This window comes from Balearica regulorum, chromosome 18, assembly GCF_011004875.1.
Source record: "Balearica regulorum gibbericeps isolate bBalReg1 chromosome 18, bBalReg1.pri, whole genome shotgun sequence".
NCBI classification, from domain to species: Eukaryota; Metazoa; Chordata; class Aves; order Gruiformes; family Gruidae; genus Balearica; species Balearica regulorum.
Window position 1 is genome coordinate 10071737 of NC_046201.1, and position 15036 is coordinate 10086772.

General features: G+C 37.7%; 1 protein-coding gene across 1 annotated transcript in view; it reads right to left on the reverse strand.

The window, feature by feature from the left end:
- Nucleotides 1-1201: 1201 nt before the first annotated feature.
- RAB40B (RAB40B, member RAS oncogene family) overlaps nt 1202-15036 on the reverse strand; it is a 29138-nt gene continuing 15303 nt past the window's right edge. The window contains exons 2-6 of the mRNA XM_010304293.2: nt 6381-6441; nt 4377-4437; nt 3450-3527; nt 2742-2964; nt 1202-2330 (exon numbers count right to left, since the gene is read on the reverse strand). Coding sequence (XP_010302595.2) covers nt 2059-2330; nt 2742-2964; nt 3450-3527; nt 4377-4437; nt 6381-6441 — 695 coding nt within the window. The 3' untranslated portion in view covers nt 1202-2058. The remainder of the gene's footprint in view (nt 2331-2741; nt 2965-3449; nt 3528-4376; nt 4438-6380; nt 6442-15036) is intronic.

The following is a 15036-nucleotide window of genomic DNA, read 5'->3' on the forward strand; positions in this document are numbered from 1 at the left end:
TCCATGTCAATGGCTTGATGTATTTTAGATTTGTGACCTACTCTTCTCTAGTGTAGACTTATGATTGGGAATTACTACAGCTTTGCAGTGCAATATATATATGTGTGCGTGCAAGATAATCACATTGCATCTTTTCAACATTTTGTCTCCTTGGGCAGAAAAGGTACATGAAATAAAAAAACCAAGGGCTTGTTAAGTTGTCTTCTTTCCAGCTACAGGCTCAGGCTTTACTTACTCCACGTGGGATTGCTGCAGGCATTACCAGGAGAGGAGTGCTGCTCTAACCTCTTCTTACCTCGTCTTTATAGTGGCTGGCAGGAAGAATACCTGAGGACACACACATCCATATTGATGCTCCCCAGCGAGGCATTCTTACTGTGTATCACATACAGAAAGGAAACAAACTAACGACCCAATGATAAGAAAGAAACTGAAAACAGTATAGCAATGTGCATGGAAGAGAACTCTGTCCTGCGCACGGCTGCTAGTCAAACATAACCAGACCACTCCCCAAGTATGGATGTCTCCGATTCAGGTTTAACCTCTCGTAGCCATAGGCCGCTATGTACATTTTCTTAAGCTGTGGAGATGAAATTTCTGCAGTGTAAGAGCTTCATCCTACACCTGCAGCATTTCTCTGCAGCTCACTCAGCACAGGCAGGCCAGCAGGTGGAGACTGCTCATCACCGAGGGAGCAATCCGGCAGGAATTCCTTCCATCGCAATTCCTTTTGCCACTGCTTTAACTAGAAGACTTGTTCCTGACTGCACTTTCCTTTCAGTAGTGATGCATTATTTGGTTCAGGTCCTGGCATAACTTTGGCATTTTACTGGTTTGAATTTCCCCTGTGACTGTCTATGCTGCTCCAGAAGGAATATCATAGATACCTAGCTTGATGGTATCTCACAATAGCAAAGACACCTAGAAGAAACTGGGATCCAGTTACACCATCACCTTAAAGGATTGTTATTGCTCAGGAGAACAAGTCACACAATTCCTTCACAAACAGAAGGAAGACGTAACACGTATTGTTCTTCCACATTTCAGTTAACAATCTTGAAGACGGATGTATCAGAAGCATGACACGATGCTTTCAGGATGACTTCACATTCCTGATGTCTAGTTCAGGTATATTGGTTTTTCAGATTCTTCTAGAGGAAGATAAGGACAACCTCCCCCAGTTAAAGAAAGCATAATAGGATTTCTTTTCCAGAAACATTTATTTATTTTTTAAATAGTGTTCTTTCCTTATAAAGCAGCTCTTCAAGTCACATTCCTTTTACCACAGTGTCTTTGGCATTTTCCTCCTAGGACTTTCTTGTGGAGTGGTACAAAATGTAATTTATTTTTTTTTTTTACAGAAAAATAAGTATTTAAACCACAAATTAATTCCCCAAAGTATTAAATAACATACCAAAAACTTTATCAAATCTAATACATACACTAATGGAACAAAACCTTGTTGTGTATGTGCATAATAATTATATATACATTTTAGCTTAGTTAAGTTAGTGCTTCAAAGTTATCAAGAAAGCTTTACAAAAAATCCAAATGCACAATTGCAGTATTACTAGAATTCGTCACACCATTTGTAGAATTTAACAATGTATACAATACATTGTGTTTAAAAACCTCTGTCTGAATATGCAAACCGATGACTCATTTTCATATTTTTGAAGAGTTTGCAAAAGGCAGGATTTTCTACAATTACACAGTAAGTCACTTTCCAGATTTCATGGAATCAAGAACTGAATATAATGATAATTATCCCCTATATGAAAACACATCTACTAGTAAAAACAACGGCATCATGCACATCAGAAACTAAACTGCAGTATGAAAATCCAACAGCAAAATGTGACATCCTTTCAGTTGCACTGAACATGTCATTCATCCTAAAGCAGCATTACTGTAACGAGCAAGCTCTAAAATAAGACTTATTTTTGTCTATGTAGTGCGATACATACACAGAGCGTGCTCGACCATTAAATAAGGAGTCCTTGTGTACAAGGCTTCACGTCAGGGGATTCCATTTGGGTTCCTTTTCCCACAGAGAGCTTAAGAAATTTTACAGCTGTTTCTTGTACAGTTTTTTGGTGGACTTTGTGGTGGACGGATAATTTTAGCTTTCTTTAAGCTGTTCCTTTTATTGATGTTGCTGGATGTGAGGGAGTATGAGCGTCCATGCATCATCCTGGCATTAAGGCCATTTGCCATGGAGAAGGATTTAAGATGGCTTCTTAAGGCAACAGGGAGAGGGAGCTTGTCAACAAGATGCACAGGGGTACAGGAAACTATGGCACGGCAACAAAGGTCTTGCAGACTCAGTACTTAAAAACAGACATAAAACTCGCATTACAATGGCCACCTGGTAGTAGCATACCCCGCACTGCATGCACTCCGTACTTCCAGAATGAATTCGCATTTCTCCTCCCCACACCCTTTCCCACACATACATTATCCAAATAAAATCTGCGGCTTCAGTTTCCTATTTATGTCTTAACACTTAGATGACTGAGCGTGTAAGTTCTAGAAAAGGTATGTTATTCCCCACAAAAGCAGGAACAGGTTATGCCTGCAGATACATCTTTTCTGTTTAAAAAGCAAATTGTACAGGATTTCTGATTCTTCTTTTTTGAGGTTTTGCATCAGGGTTAAAATTTCTGAAAATTATTTTGTATTAATGAACGATAAACCTTAGCTAGGACTAAATTTACACATTTTCAGTGTGCATGGCTTACCCTTGTTTGGCCTCCAGAGCCTGTCCATTCCATGTCTCATCAATACTATTCTTGCTAGCTCAGTAAAGGACTCTGTAATATTGAAATTACAAAGCGGACTGACTTCAAAAAAAGTCATGCCCAGCCTCTCAGCATAGGCTTGTGCTTGTTCAGTAGACACTTGGCGCTTGAAGGCTAAGTGAAGGCGATTTCCAACCAGGATTTTTGGTACACCAGGAGCATGCTGAGCAAAGAGAAGCAATAAAAAATGAATAGTTTGGCTTCCATTTTCTCCTTCCCTCAATTAAAACAAACAAAAGCTTTTTCGGGATTTAAATACTAAGTGACAGGTTAGACCAGATGATCGCTAGAGGCCCCTTCCAGCTTAAATTATTCTATGATTCTCAGATCTAAAAACATTCCTTCCTTGGAGAAGACAGGCTTGCACAGATGATGTAGCAAATCTACAGCAGGAGTGGGACTACAGTTTGAAATCTTTGCCCTCCATATGCTTTCCATCAACACCTTTAAACAAATCAGACACTTTAGCTGATCCGTTTCCAGCTTTCTAGAATTATAAACATAGAAAGAAAATTGTAAATTTGGCATCTTGTATAACTCTGTAATAAGCACTGCCTGCAAATGCCAGCAAAAACAGTAGAAAATATCATAAGCAGTTGGTCTTGTTCATCTGTTACAGACTAGTGACACTCTGGGACTGTACCTTACCTCATCTATTTCTTTTATCCATCGATCGATTCCATCAAATGACCAACGATTTGTAATATCATACACTAGTATCACTCCCTGTATTAAAAAAATAATTGTAAATTTAACAGAGGCATAACATAGAGAATGCTACCTGTAAATTCTCCAATTCTGAAATAATCTTGTAAGATGGTGAGCAGCTTCTCAATGGAGCAGAACCTCAGCATCCTGCGAAACCGAGCCCCATTTCTCTGTGTAGATTACAGATCAGCTAAGGGGGAGAAACCCTGACTTAGTTTTGGGGTCTAATGTGCTGGTAAATATTTTTAATAGTGAACAAGTTTCGATGATCATAGACACATCGCAAGTCATAGGAAATCAATATTTTTGGTCACATTTGGTAGCTTGAAGATTCAATGCTCTGTGCAATTCTGGAACATACCAGATGCAACTCCTCAGAGCAATACATGTCAGGATTTATAGCAATACTTCAAACTTGGAAACTACAGTGACTTTTAGTGTGGGTTTTTGGGTTTTTTTTTAAAGTAATTTCCTTACAAGTCATTACATTTCATCACATTTTAGACTGTTTATTTTTCGCATTACTCTTGACAGCTTTATGTTATCAATTTCTCTTACTTGGCACACAGTTTTAAAAAGTAGTATTAGCATAGCTTTCACACGATCAAAGTAAAATAGCATGCTTAAGTTATTACAATATTGAGGTATTGCATCACTGTATTTTAGCCTGATTCGTCTTCAGTCTCATGGATTTCCCCTCCCAAAAAGAAAATCCTGCCCCTTGTTACTTCCATGTTATCTTCAGACTATTACTGAGTCTGCATGCAATCTGCAAGTGAGCTGTAGAAGCCATCACAATGGTTTGCTAACTGCTTTCATTCATCTAACAACCATTACTCATCGCTGAGAAGGTTGTACTTTGCTTACCTGAGCACCTCTTGAATAAGACCGAAATATGGTGCAGAATCTCCCTTGCCCTGATGCATCCCTAAACAAAATAAATAATATATATTTTTAAAAGAAGTAGGTGGCCTCCTATGTGAAGAGTTCAGCTGGATTAACTCATCTGTGCTGATCACTATCAGCTCTTCTTCCATCAGCCCTGCAGTAGCAGTTATTAATGCGTAAGAGCTGTTCTTGTTCTCAGCAGTTTTTCCCCCCTGGCATTCTGCCCTTTCCTCTACATTTCTCAGATTTCTCAGGATAAGAGGACAAGAACTTCAAACTTTACTCTTGTGATTGCCCTTGGAAAACAAAGGCTATTACTCAAGTGTACATATGCCACGTACTTTGCATTTATTTCAGCTTGAAGAAAGATTCTGTTTTCACAGCAAAAGAAAAGTGGGAGGAAACAATAGCTATCACCAAGGAAACAAATGGAAAAACAGTAAATTCTTGATTACAGCAGCAATAGTTCGTCATGAGTCAAGTATGATGAAGGCATCCCTATAGAGTCATAGGCAGCACAGATTTTGAAATACATGCAACAACAACAACAAAAAAAAAATGATAGAAAATCACTGCATGAAATGTTTGGAAGCAAAATCAAATTTATAGTGAAGAATGTGATAAGAAGCAAAATCCCATCAAGATTTTTTGAGGTAGATTACAGATCTTCAAATGCAAGGCACATATTTCTGTATATGGTCAACTGTAGAAGCGTAGAAATCAGTTACTTTAAGGAGTCCAAAGAACATCCTTGCCCTTCACAAAAAGAATTAAATCATCTCCTTCCTGGCTGGTTCTCAGATAAAGTTTATGTGGTATTTTTGCTAAGCTATATAAAATGGAAGACAGAAGAAGAAAAAGAAAGCAGGTGAACAAAATATCAAGTAATCAAGATACCATATAGCAGTGTACTATTATCCATTGCTGCACTTAACATTTGAAACATTATTTTGAAAATCATAAAGGCAAAAACAACCAATGAAGAATAAATTAAAAATAACTTAGCTTTGATACACAGGCATCTAACTGCAGTAATTTAAAAAGTTTCAAACAAAAATAAACACCAAAATTAATTTTTAAGATGGAAATGGCTCAGGATTGTCTCCTTCTAGAAGGAAAAGGATATAATCATAACAACAATTCATTTTCACCTCCAATTCTCTATCTGAACACTGCTTGTTCCTAGAACCTGACCCTCTGGTTTATCTCTATTACGGTTCCTCAAAAATCACACTCAATCTCCTTCCTACCCTGCCCTGACCTTACTTCTCCCTCTTTTATACCATGAGTTTAGGGAAAGAGGAAAACAATGCATTTAAAAGGCAGCAATGTTGCTGCGTTTCTCAAGTTGTATCACTTGCCGAGTATTTCTAAATAAACCAGAAGATGGCCATCTTTGAACCACCTTAACACAAAAAGCACCCTGATGGACCAATATTTGACCCTACAGGAAAAATATTTGTTGTAAAATAATTTTATTTGGTCTCCACATGTTTTTGTAAAGATAAATTGCATCAGATTGCATATCAATTAAACTACATGACCAATAATGCTGCCTTTTTTTTTTTTTTTTAATACTGTGGTTATTTAGTCGACCATTACTACTAATAAACTGAGCAAAGGGATGTTGCTATACAATCACTGTATGCTTTCTAAGGTACTTTCATGGTTCTCATTACCAGTATATTTTATCTTTGAAGGCACTTTGAATCTATCTTGAGGGCACTTGTAACCTTTTGTGCCTTTCTTCTGCATTCATTATGCATCTCTCACATAGAGAAGCTGTAGGGTCCCCCATTTTACATGAAATAGATGCAAAATGGAGGTAAAGAGAAAGCGTGACTTACTCAAAGGGCTAGCTGGCTCACTCTTCCTCAGTTGACTAAGTATTTCTGAAGCATAGGGGAGAACTCCTGCCCTGAGGAGTTGCATTTTTGTGTCTTTGAAATATAAATTATGAGGAGAGGTGGAACACCCACTTACCAGAGCTGTAGCTTGATTCGTCGGCCATCCAGAAGAATCGTTGTAGTCTTATAATCTATACCTGTGTGGAAGACAGTTGTGCAAATCTAAGAGCGGCTTGCAGGTGTACAATATACACAGAGATACTTATAGATTTCAAGGAAGCTGACCTTAAAAAAGGCTATTTGTCATTAGTACTCTATGAAATGCATATGGATAAGGAGAACTTGTTCATATAAACTTACAAAGACCTTTCATATTACTTAAACTTGGTCCATCCATTCAGAGCAAATGTCTCAGGTTGATAAATGATCTGTTTTATTCATTATCATGACAATATATGTGCATAAAGAGTTTTATCAATTTTTCAACAAAAGAAGGTAGAACTAGGTTTTCGCCTTTTCTGTCATACATATGTTGCAGACTAAATGCTGTTCTCTTCTAGCTTTACTGCCTCTATTATTTATTCCCTCCTTATCATCTCTGACTCATAGACAGCTCTTATAACAGGTACATGTGTCCCCCTTATATAAAAGCAGCAGATGGTGCAAGAAGCAGCTTGCCTTTTGTCTTCCAGCCTTTCCCATTCCCACTGATAACAAGACCTATGCAGTTAGTGTCCAGCAGAACACGGCAGGTTCCATTTATGCCTTCCCATAACATGCCCAGGTCTTGTGGTTGAGCTACAATATCTCTTTTAGATGAGCTGAAGTACTGCAGTGTTTAAGGGAAGTATGTGTACATACTTACACATCTATACACATGCGCACATATAATTTAGCTCACATCTTTGTACATTCTGTAGTCTTTGCAGACAACCATCAGTGCTATATAATACTAGCTTTTTATTGCTAACCTGACATGCCTCAAGAAGCAATTAAACTATGTAAAATTAAGCTTGAGTCTAGCATTACTGTTTTCTCAGGCAAAATCAGTGTGTTAGTTTCAATTAGATTAGGTAAAACTAATCAGAAGCAGTTGTGTAGCAGCAGCTGACCCCTGAAAATATCCACCACCATGCTAGGGTCAGTGGCTTTGAACACTGTGCTTCAGTGCTGCATCCACAAATTGCATAATTACAAGCATTAAAAGAAAGAGAGGCTTTTATTTTATTAAATGTTATTTAAAAAGTGTGCATTCAGTATTTGCACTGTGCAGCCAAGCAACACAGTTTCACTGGTAAATGCATTTTTCTCATGTTTTCTTTGCTGTGTCATAGTTAACTTCTTGAATTGAACATTTATTAATAGAGTCCTCCAAATTAAGTTTAAAAAGCATGGAAACTAGCTCTGAAAAATGTACTGAAATGTAGGGAGACTTGTACCTTGAAAGAGAGAGAGACGCTTTATTTCCAGAGCATAAGCAAAACAAGAGAGTGAGAAAAACACATTGACATGGAAAACCAAACGCATGCAGAAGAGTGCCCTAATTACTACCGAAGATTTCAGCGCATCTATATCAGAGGTACAAGGATGACAGTGCTGAAGATGATCCTGTAAGTGTAAGATTCATTATTATGGGTGGCATCAACATCCAGAACAAAAAAGTTAATCTATATATCTCTCTCTCAATGTTTGTACGGATAAACGTAACAAATGCTTACCAGTAAGGTTTTTTTTCTGTATATAAGGGGGAAAAGAGAAGTCTGAATGTTTAATAGAGAGTGTATCAATTACTTATATCACACTCTCAGAGAAAAAGTATGGCATAGCATGACACACAAACAAATGAAAAACACAGCTCTGGGGAGACACCTTCCACGCAGGAGCTTTGCTCTCATTGCCTGAAAACATGTTTTGTCACCAAGTTAACAAAATCGACTTCCTGCTGCTCCTCCAGGTGGAGTATTGCTACGTGCTGCTACCAGCTGTCATGAAGAGGCTCTTACAGCAGTCACTGATAGTTGCCTCCATTTTTGTAAACAAAAAAAAAGGTTTAAAACCCTCTGGCATAAATAAGCGGACAGCAAAGGAAGCCTTACCTCCTTTTCCACAAGGAAAGGAGTTTGTAAGACTAGGTCTGGAATAAAGAACGGGCATTAAATTACCAAACAGAAGTTATGGCAAAGCAACGGTTGTCAGCCGAGTCAGGTCCTGTAGCCATAGGCAAAGAAAAGAGATACTTCATTTGTGCTGCCTCTAAAATTTGCATCACGCTGAACTGCTCAAATGGCATTTGTCACATGTAAGAGGCTATCTGAGGCCAACAAAATTTGAGCCCATTTTATGAAAACAACCAGAAATTTGAATTCACTAAGTTATAATCACAAGACACTACTCTTTAAAATGGATGCGCTACCCCAGGAAATGTTCTAGTTACAAATCAGGATCATTTCTTGCCCAGAGATCAGTGCACCATTACCCAAGGCAGCTACCTCCAGGTTTCAGTCTCAAGAGAACTTATTTGTACACAACCATCCCCAATTTCTCCTTCAGAACAGACACCAGGGGACTTTGAATGCTTTTATGACATCGCACAATAGCATCAATTCCTTTTTTTGTAGGATACCTATTGTAACATAGATAGTAAAGCATATAGTGAAACAAGTTCTTTCTCTCTAGTACAAATAACTTCACTTCTCTAATTTCCTCGCTTCTTGCATTCTAAAATTCACATTTGTCGATTAAATAGCTAGTAGTCAAAAACTTCCATGGCAATATTAACATAGTTTTTACTTCTGTATTGTATCTGCTGATATTATTAGTTGACTTAGACCAGCTTTAAAGTTTATAAGTTGAAAGAGATTTAAACCCAACAAGTTTTGAACGATAGTTGCACTGCAGTACTATTAATTAAAAATATTTTTATCTATGAACTGATTTTACTTGTTATATGGTTTGTATCATTTCTAGTAGCAGTAGCAGCTACCAAACACCTGTCTAATTTGAAAGCCAAGAGGACAGGTAAGGCGCTTTGCTCTACAGAAGGCAGGTAAGCCACATAGTCCTACAGAAATGGGTATTTGCAGTTCTGAGAGCGAGGGCATTTCTTAAGAACAAGAAATCGAGAGAAAATGCCTGTTACCGAGATCCTGGTAAGGAAGAAGCTAGCAGTGACCAGAGAAGTGATAGAAGGGAAGCTTAAGAAGCAGTCTTGCTGTGACATGAAGGCCAGGTAAGTAAGAAGATCAGGAAGATAGAGGCACTGTGATGGTAAGTCACACATTATTAAGAAACATATTTCAAAGATGCCACTTCATTTCTATTGCCTGCAGGATAGTTCACTTGAGTCACATCAAGATACAGGTTTACTACTCCCCCTTTTACAAACTAATGAATACATCCTACTGTCAAGCAGGAGTATATTAGGAAAAAAATCTCTTGACACAGCTCCTTCTAGGCTGGCAGCAAAGAGAGGGAGCTAAATTCTTCCGATCATTCCAACTCAAATCAGAGATGGGTTCAGTGCCGTGCCAACTTCACAATTCCCAGAGAAGCACCGAGCTGAAGGGCCAAGGACAGCAATAATAGGCATTTCAAGCTTTTAGCTTACTGCAGAAGTGTGAAGTGAAGCATCTTCTGCCTTTAATTCAGGGTCTTATCTGTACATTTGGAAAGACACACACACACCACCCCCCCAACACCCACCCCCAACATATCACCACCAGTTTTGGGAAACTTATTTTCATTTATCGGCCAAAGTGTTCCAATTGTCCAGCTGTATTGTAAATAGTCAAATCTACAAAACACAAGTTAAAATAAAAAAATAATTATCATAATAATAATTAAAAAAAAATTAAACCTATAGACAAAGCCTTGGGACACTGACTAGCCCAGGACGTTGAAATTGTTTGTGCACTGAAAAGCAAGTTTCATCATTTCAGAAATTCTTGAAAACATAAAACATGCAGAACAAACCCTGCACGACACTATATAACTCATTCCAGCATCCTCTGCTACCGCTGATATTTCCCACAGGGTGAAATACCTCCACTAGTTTATCTACAGTTAATGAAGAGGCACAGACCATGTTTAGCAAACACTGACACATCCCACACAGTGAACGGACATCCATCATTCTGTTAAAAGCCATACCAAGCATAGAAAATTAGTATTGCATAGCTAGAGGATACACAGCTGAATAAACCTGGCTCTGTGCTTTGCACCGCAGACCATAAACTACTGCAAGTCGCTCATGTTTAGCCACACACATAATGCAAAATTACTTCTTTTTTTTATATGACATGCACAAGCCAAGTGTGAAAAATATCCTATTACCAGCTGCTGTTTGTGAAAGTATCTTATGAGTTTCTCAAAAAGAAAGATGGATTTGGAAACTTCCTTATTCTTCAGCTACTATACAGATAGAAGCAGTTGATAATATAACCTGAATATCTCCGCAATTAGCATTTGCCATTGATTAAGAATCAAAACAAAAAGCCTTTTGCCATGAATCATCAGGAACAGCATGAAACCGTAACAATGAGACCAACAGATGTGGATTGTGCTGTTGTAGAAATCAAATGTCCTTACAGAACATTATTCACTCATTTAGTAAGACAGAATAGCTTTGTTTGGCTATACAACTAGAATGTATCTCTACACAAGAAAGGGAAGAAAAAGGCTGCTAAATCAAAAAAATTCAACTCTGAAGTGAACCAGACAAACCTCCCAGTGCTTAATACTTTCAAATGGATGTTTTTTATAGGATTTACCTAAAGCCACAAATTGAAATTAAAAAACCTGAAATAAACCACTGTCCTTGTTGCGGGGTCTGGATTTCTTAAATTTAATGATTTGTAATAGATTATTTTTTTCTTTTGAAACACAAAATTAACACATAGAAAAAAAAGAAATCTTATTGAACTCAGGAATGTAGTAAGATTCCCAAAAAAAGCATTCAGCTGTTTGGTAACAACTGCAGTAAATAGGAAGTCATCCTCTCTGCATCAGTGCTTTGCAGCCATTACCACACCATGACTTATGCTTCACTGACCACATAGCATTCATGACCACACTGATTATTTTAAGGCTTCCTGGGAATTTCTCTTTCTCTTGAAGCTTACAGCAGTATATCAAAGTTTCTAGTTTTTTGTGATGGGTCTCTTTAGGGCAGAATCCTTCAGTCATTTGAAGTTGCTCATTTTGCGTTCCACCAAAGGCAACATTATTTACAGCAAAAATCTTTTTTCTTAGGTTTAATCATCGAGAGTCAATGATTTACGGTGTGACTAAGCCAGTCATTTAGCTTTGCAGCAGTGAAAAACACACTGACTCACTTGAACGAAATTTGAATGCAGTGGACTACAGATCAACCATTGGACATATCTTGATAGCATGACAGAGTAAAATCCAGATTTGTCCCTCAAAGTTTTTCATAAGAATTAGACGTAAGCCTAATATTTTAATGGCTGGAGCTTGTTCTGCATTCAATTTGGATCTGTGTTTCAACATTATAGGAGAGTGGAGAAAGAAAAACAGGGGGAAAAAAATATCAAGAACTTTAAGACTAGATTCTTCAGAACTGTGCTTTACCAATTCAGCACAGAAAGACTTTACTCAGTGGCACATTTGTCTTAGAAATGCTCCTAAAATCAACCCTTTTTATACCTGAGAACGTACAGAACACATGACTCCTCATCTCTGAACCTGGTGCACTGTTACATTTTAGCTCATAAACACTACAAGAACTGGTTTCCTTGTCTTTACTTACTCTTACTTACTTACACACTCTTGATGTGTCCTTTCTTTAAAGTTTAAGGCATGTTGTTCCATGTAGATAATTGACGTCAAATTAGCAACTTTGAGATTTAATTAAAACAGAATCTACCTACTTAATAACAATAAAAAAAAATCATAATTAATCATAAAATATTCCAACTCCCTGCCTCCATGGCCTGGCGCCCTTCCAGGTATTTCAACATTAAACACCTTCTCCAGCAATCATTCACTCCATCAGTTTGTCCAAATAAGCCATTCAATAATAGTTATCTCAGACACATACTAAGGTCTCCTTCCTGCTGTCTGTTTGTATGGCAATAATTAAGCATCTACAAATTAAAGAAATATATATATTCAGTAGGATTCTGGGCCTGTGTTTAACTAATACCACTGAAAACATCCTTCAGGTTCGAAGATTGTTGACTGCACTTCAAAAACACAATGTTAGGTTTCAGAGAGTGCTTAAACCCATCTTCTCATAGGCACGATGAGAATTCAAAGGTCCACCACTTCCCACTTAAAGTTTCCTCAGCTATCTAGATTTTCATACACACATCAAAATTAAGGTCTAATGTTTCTCTTCAGAACACATTTGTAACTATTTTGAATACATTTGTCAAGTGACACAACTTCCAACTCCATTCATTTCTTGTTCCAAGCAAATGGACCCACAGTACAGTTTTAATTCAAAATTCAACTAAGGTTTAAAAACTAAGCCCCATGTTTTCACCATCATGCTGCAAAGACAGAAACTCTTTGCAATAAAACTGGACTATATCTTTGGCTATGTAAGCACAAAGGTCAGGTTATGTGACAGTCATATTTGCTTTCTACTTGCCATTTCAGAACAATCATCATTTTCCAAATTCCAGTCTTTTCCATCACACTTAATTACTGCAATAAAAGCCATCTGTTTGAAAAGCAGATTGCCTATTCATATTGAAATAGAGACACTAAAATTGTAGATCTAGACTGTATCCTTCACCTCATTAATCAAGCCATAAACCACAATTACAAAGTCTTACAGATAATTCATTTCAACGAAGTGACAATTTTCCCATTTTTAAAAAGAAGCTATTTGTATCAAAAATCTCAGCTTTATATTTAGCTTTGGTTATGGTCACAGACACATGCCAATATCACAACCTATCCTTCAATACACCTATTTTCCTTTAAATGCTTAAAGGAATTAACTTCACAAGAAATCTACGAGGAAAAGAAGAGAGGAAAAGAAGAGAGGAAAAGAAGAGAGGAAAAGAAGAGAGGAAAAGAAGAGAGGAAAAGAAGAGAGGAAAAGAAGAGAGGAAAAGAAGAGAGGAAAAGAAGAGAGGAAAAGAAGAGAGGAAAAGAAGAGAGGAAAAGAAGAGAGGAAAAGAAGAGAGGAAAAGAAGAGAGGAAAAGAAGAGAGGAAAAGAAGAAAAAGTGCTCTTTAACAATTATACAGAAGCTTTTCATAGTCACAAATTTGTAGGGCACCAGGTTAAAATCTGAAGATCTCATAGCACTTCTCGTTGGCTCTAGTCCAGACTGTTATCCTTAGAACCAAACATATGGTATGGGAGTAAGAAGTTTGACACAACTTTATGGCATACCTCCAATACTAATCTGAAAATAAAATTAACAACTGAAACTCCCAAACTTATATAAGCCCCCCCAAATTAATTAGACTGCTAATTTACAGAAGCGGTAACTAAGTTTCTGTTCATCATCTTACTGTCAGCATTAGTAAGTAAACAAGCCAGCACTTTGCATATTAAATTCACACCCTCCCCCCAAAAAAAAACATGCAAACAACTTATGTACCTTTTTTTTTTTCAGTCATGCCTTAGCTTGCAGTATTTCTGCTAAGATGGCTAAACAAACCCTAAACATTCAAGGCAGACAACTGTTTGGAGAGAAGAGGAAAACTATTTGACATCACATAATAATCAACTTTTAACCAAAACTAACGAACGATCCATTTCCATTCACATTAAGAGCAAAGGAGATAAAGATCCTGAGATTGTATTTCATCCTCCTCTGTCTTAACAGTCACTTGCCAACAATGACATAGCTTCTTTACAATCTGAGGCCTTAGAAATTTATTTTACAAGAAGAAAGAGAACTGTTCCCATCCCCCAGGTCAGGAAGAAGAACTATGCACTTCAGTTCATCATTTCCTTTCTTCCACTCCACAAGGACAGGATATCGGAGGCATACGGTAAGCTTGTCACTCAACCGTTTACTACAAGTTCCAGCTAACATCCTCAGATGAAAGCGGCTATATATAAACATGTTATTGTTTATAAATAGTAGAACTGCAGGAAAAGAAAATATTATTAGCACTACTGAGGAAAAAAGTTCTTCCTTTATTTCAGCATGTTTTATCAATAAGTTTGATATATCAATCTCTTCCCAACTTATTGCAATCTCATGAGGTGATTTTTCCTCGCCCCTTTTTTTCCACAGATGTGAAAGAATCAAGTGAAACAGGGAGCTTGGGGCTATCAGTGATCCCAGCACACCTCTGGGGCCTTCCAGATCTATATTCTCCTGTGTGTAAATCCAACTGCTCACGCACAACACTGCAACTCACACTTCTGAGTAGAAAACTCACGTTAAAAGACAAGATCTCCAAAACTACTGAACAGACTAGGAATGGTTGTTAGTAGTTAAACAATGAAAATAAGACCTGAGAGGACAGCGGGTTACGGGGCTGGAGAGATCTGAAGCAAGTATGAAGATGGAACTACGGCACGGACAGGGATGTCAGCCAGGGAGCTGAGCACGGAGCGAGGAGCCTGGGGGAACAGCGAAGAGGCAAAGGGCACAGAACCAGGCAGCAACTCTAAATAAAAGGGCAGAGGCTTTGAAAAGGACACAGCTTGAGCAGGGCGAAGAGAAGAGGAAAAGATAGATTCAGAGTAAAATTTAAGGAAGGGGTGAAGGAGTATGTCTGCTTTAAAACCAATGATATGGTGGCTATGAAGTTTGGATTGATACACATCTAGTGCAGGCCCACTGCTACCAACTGCTGA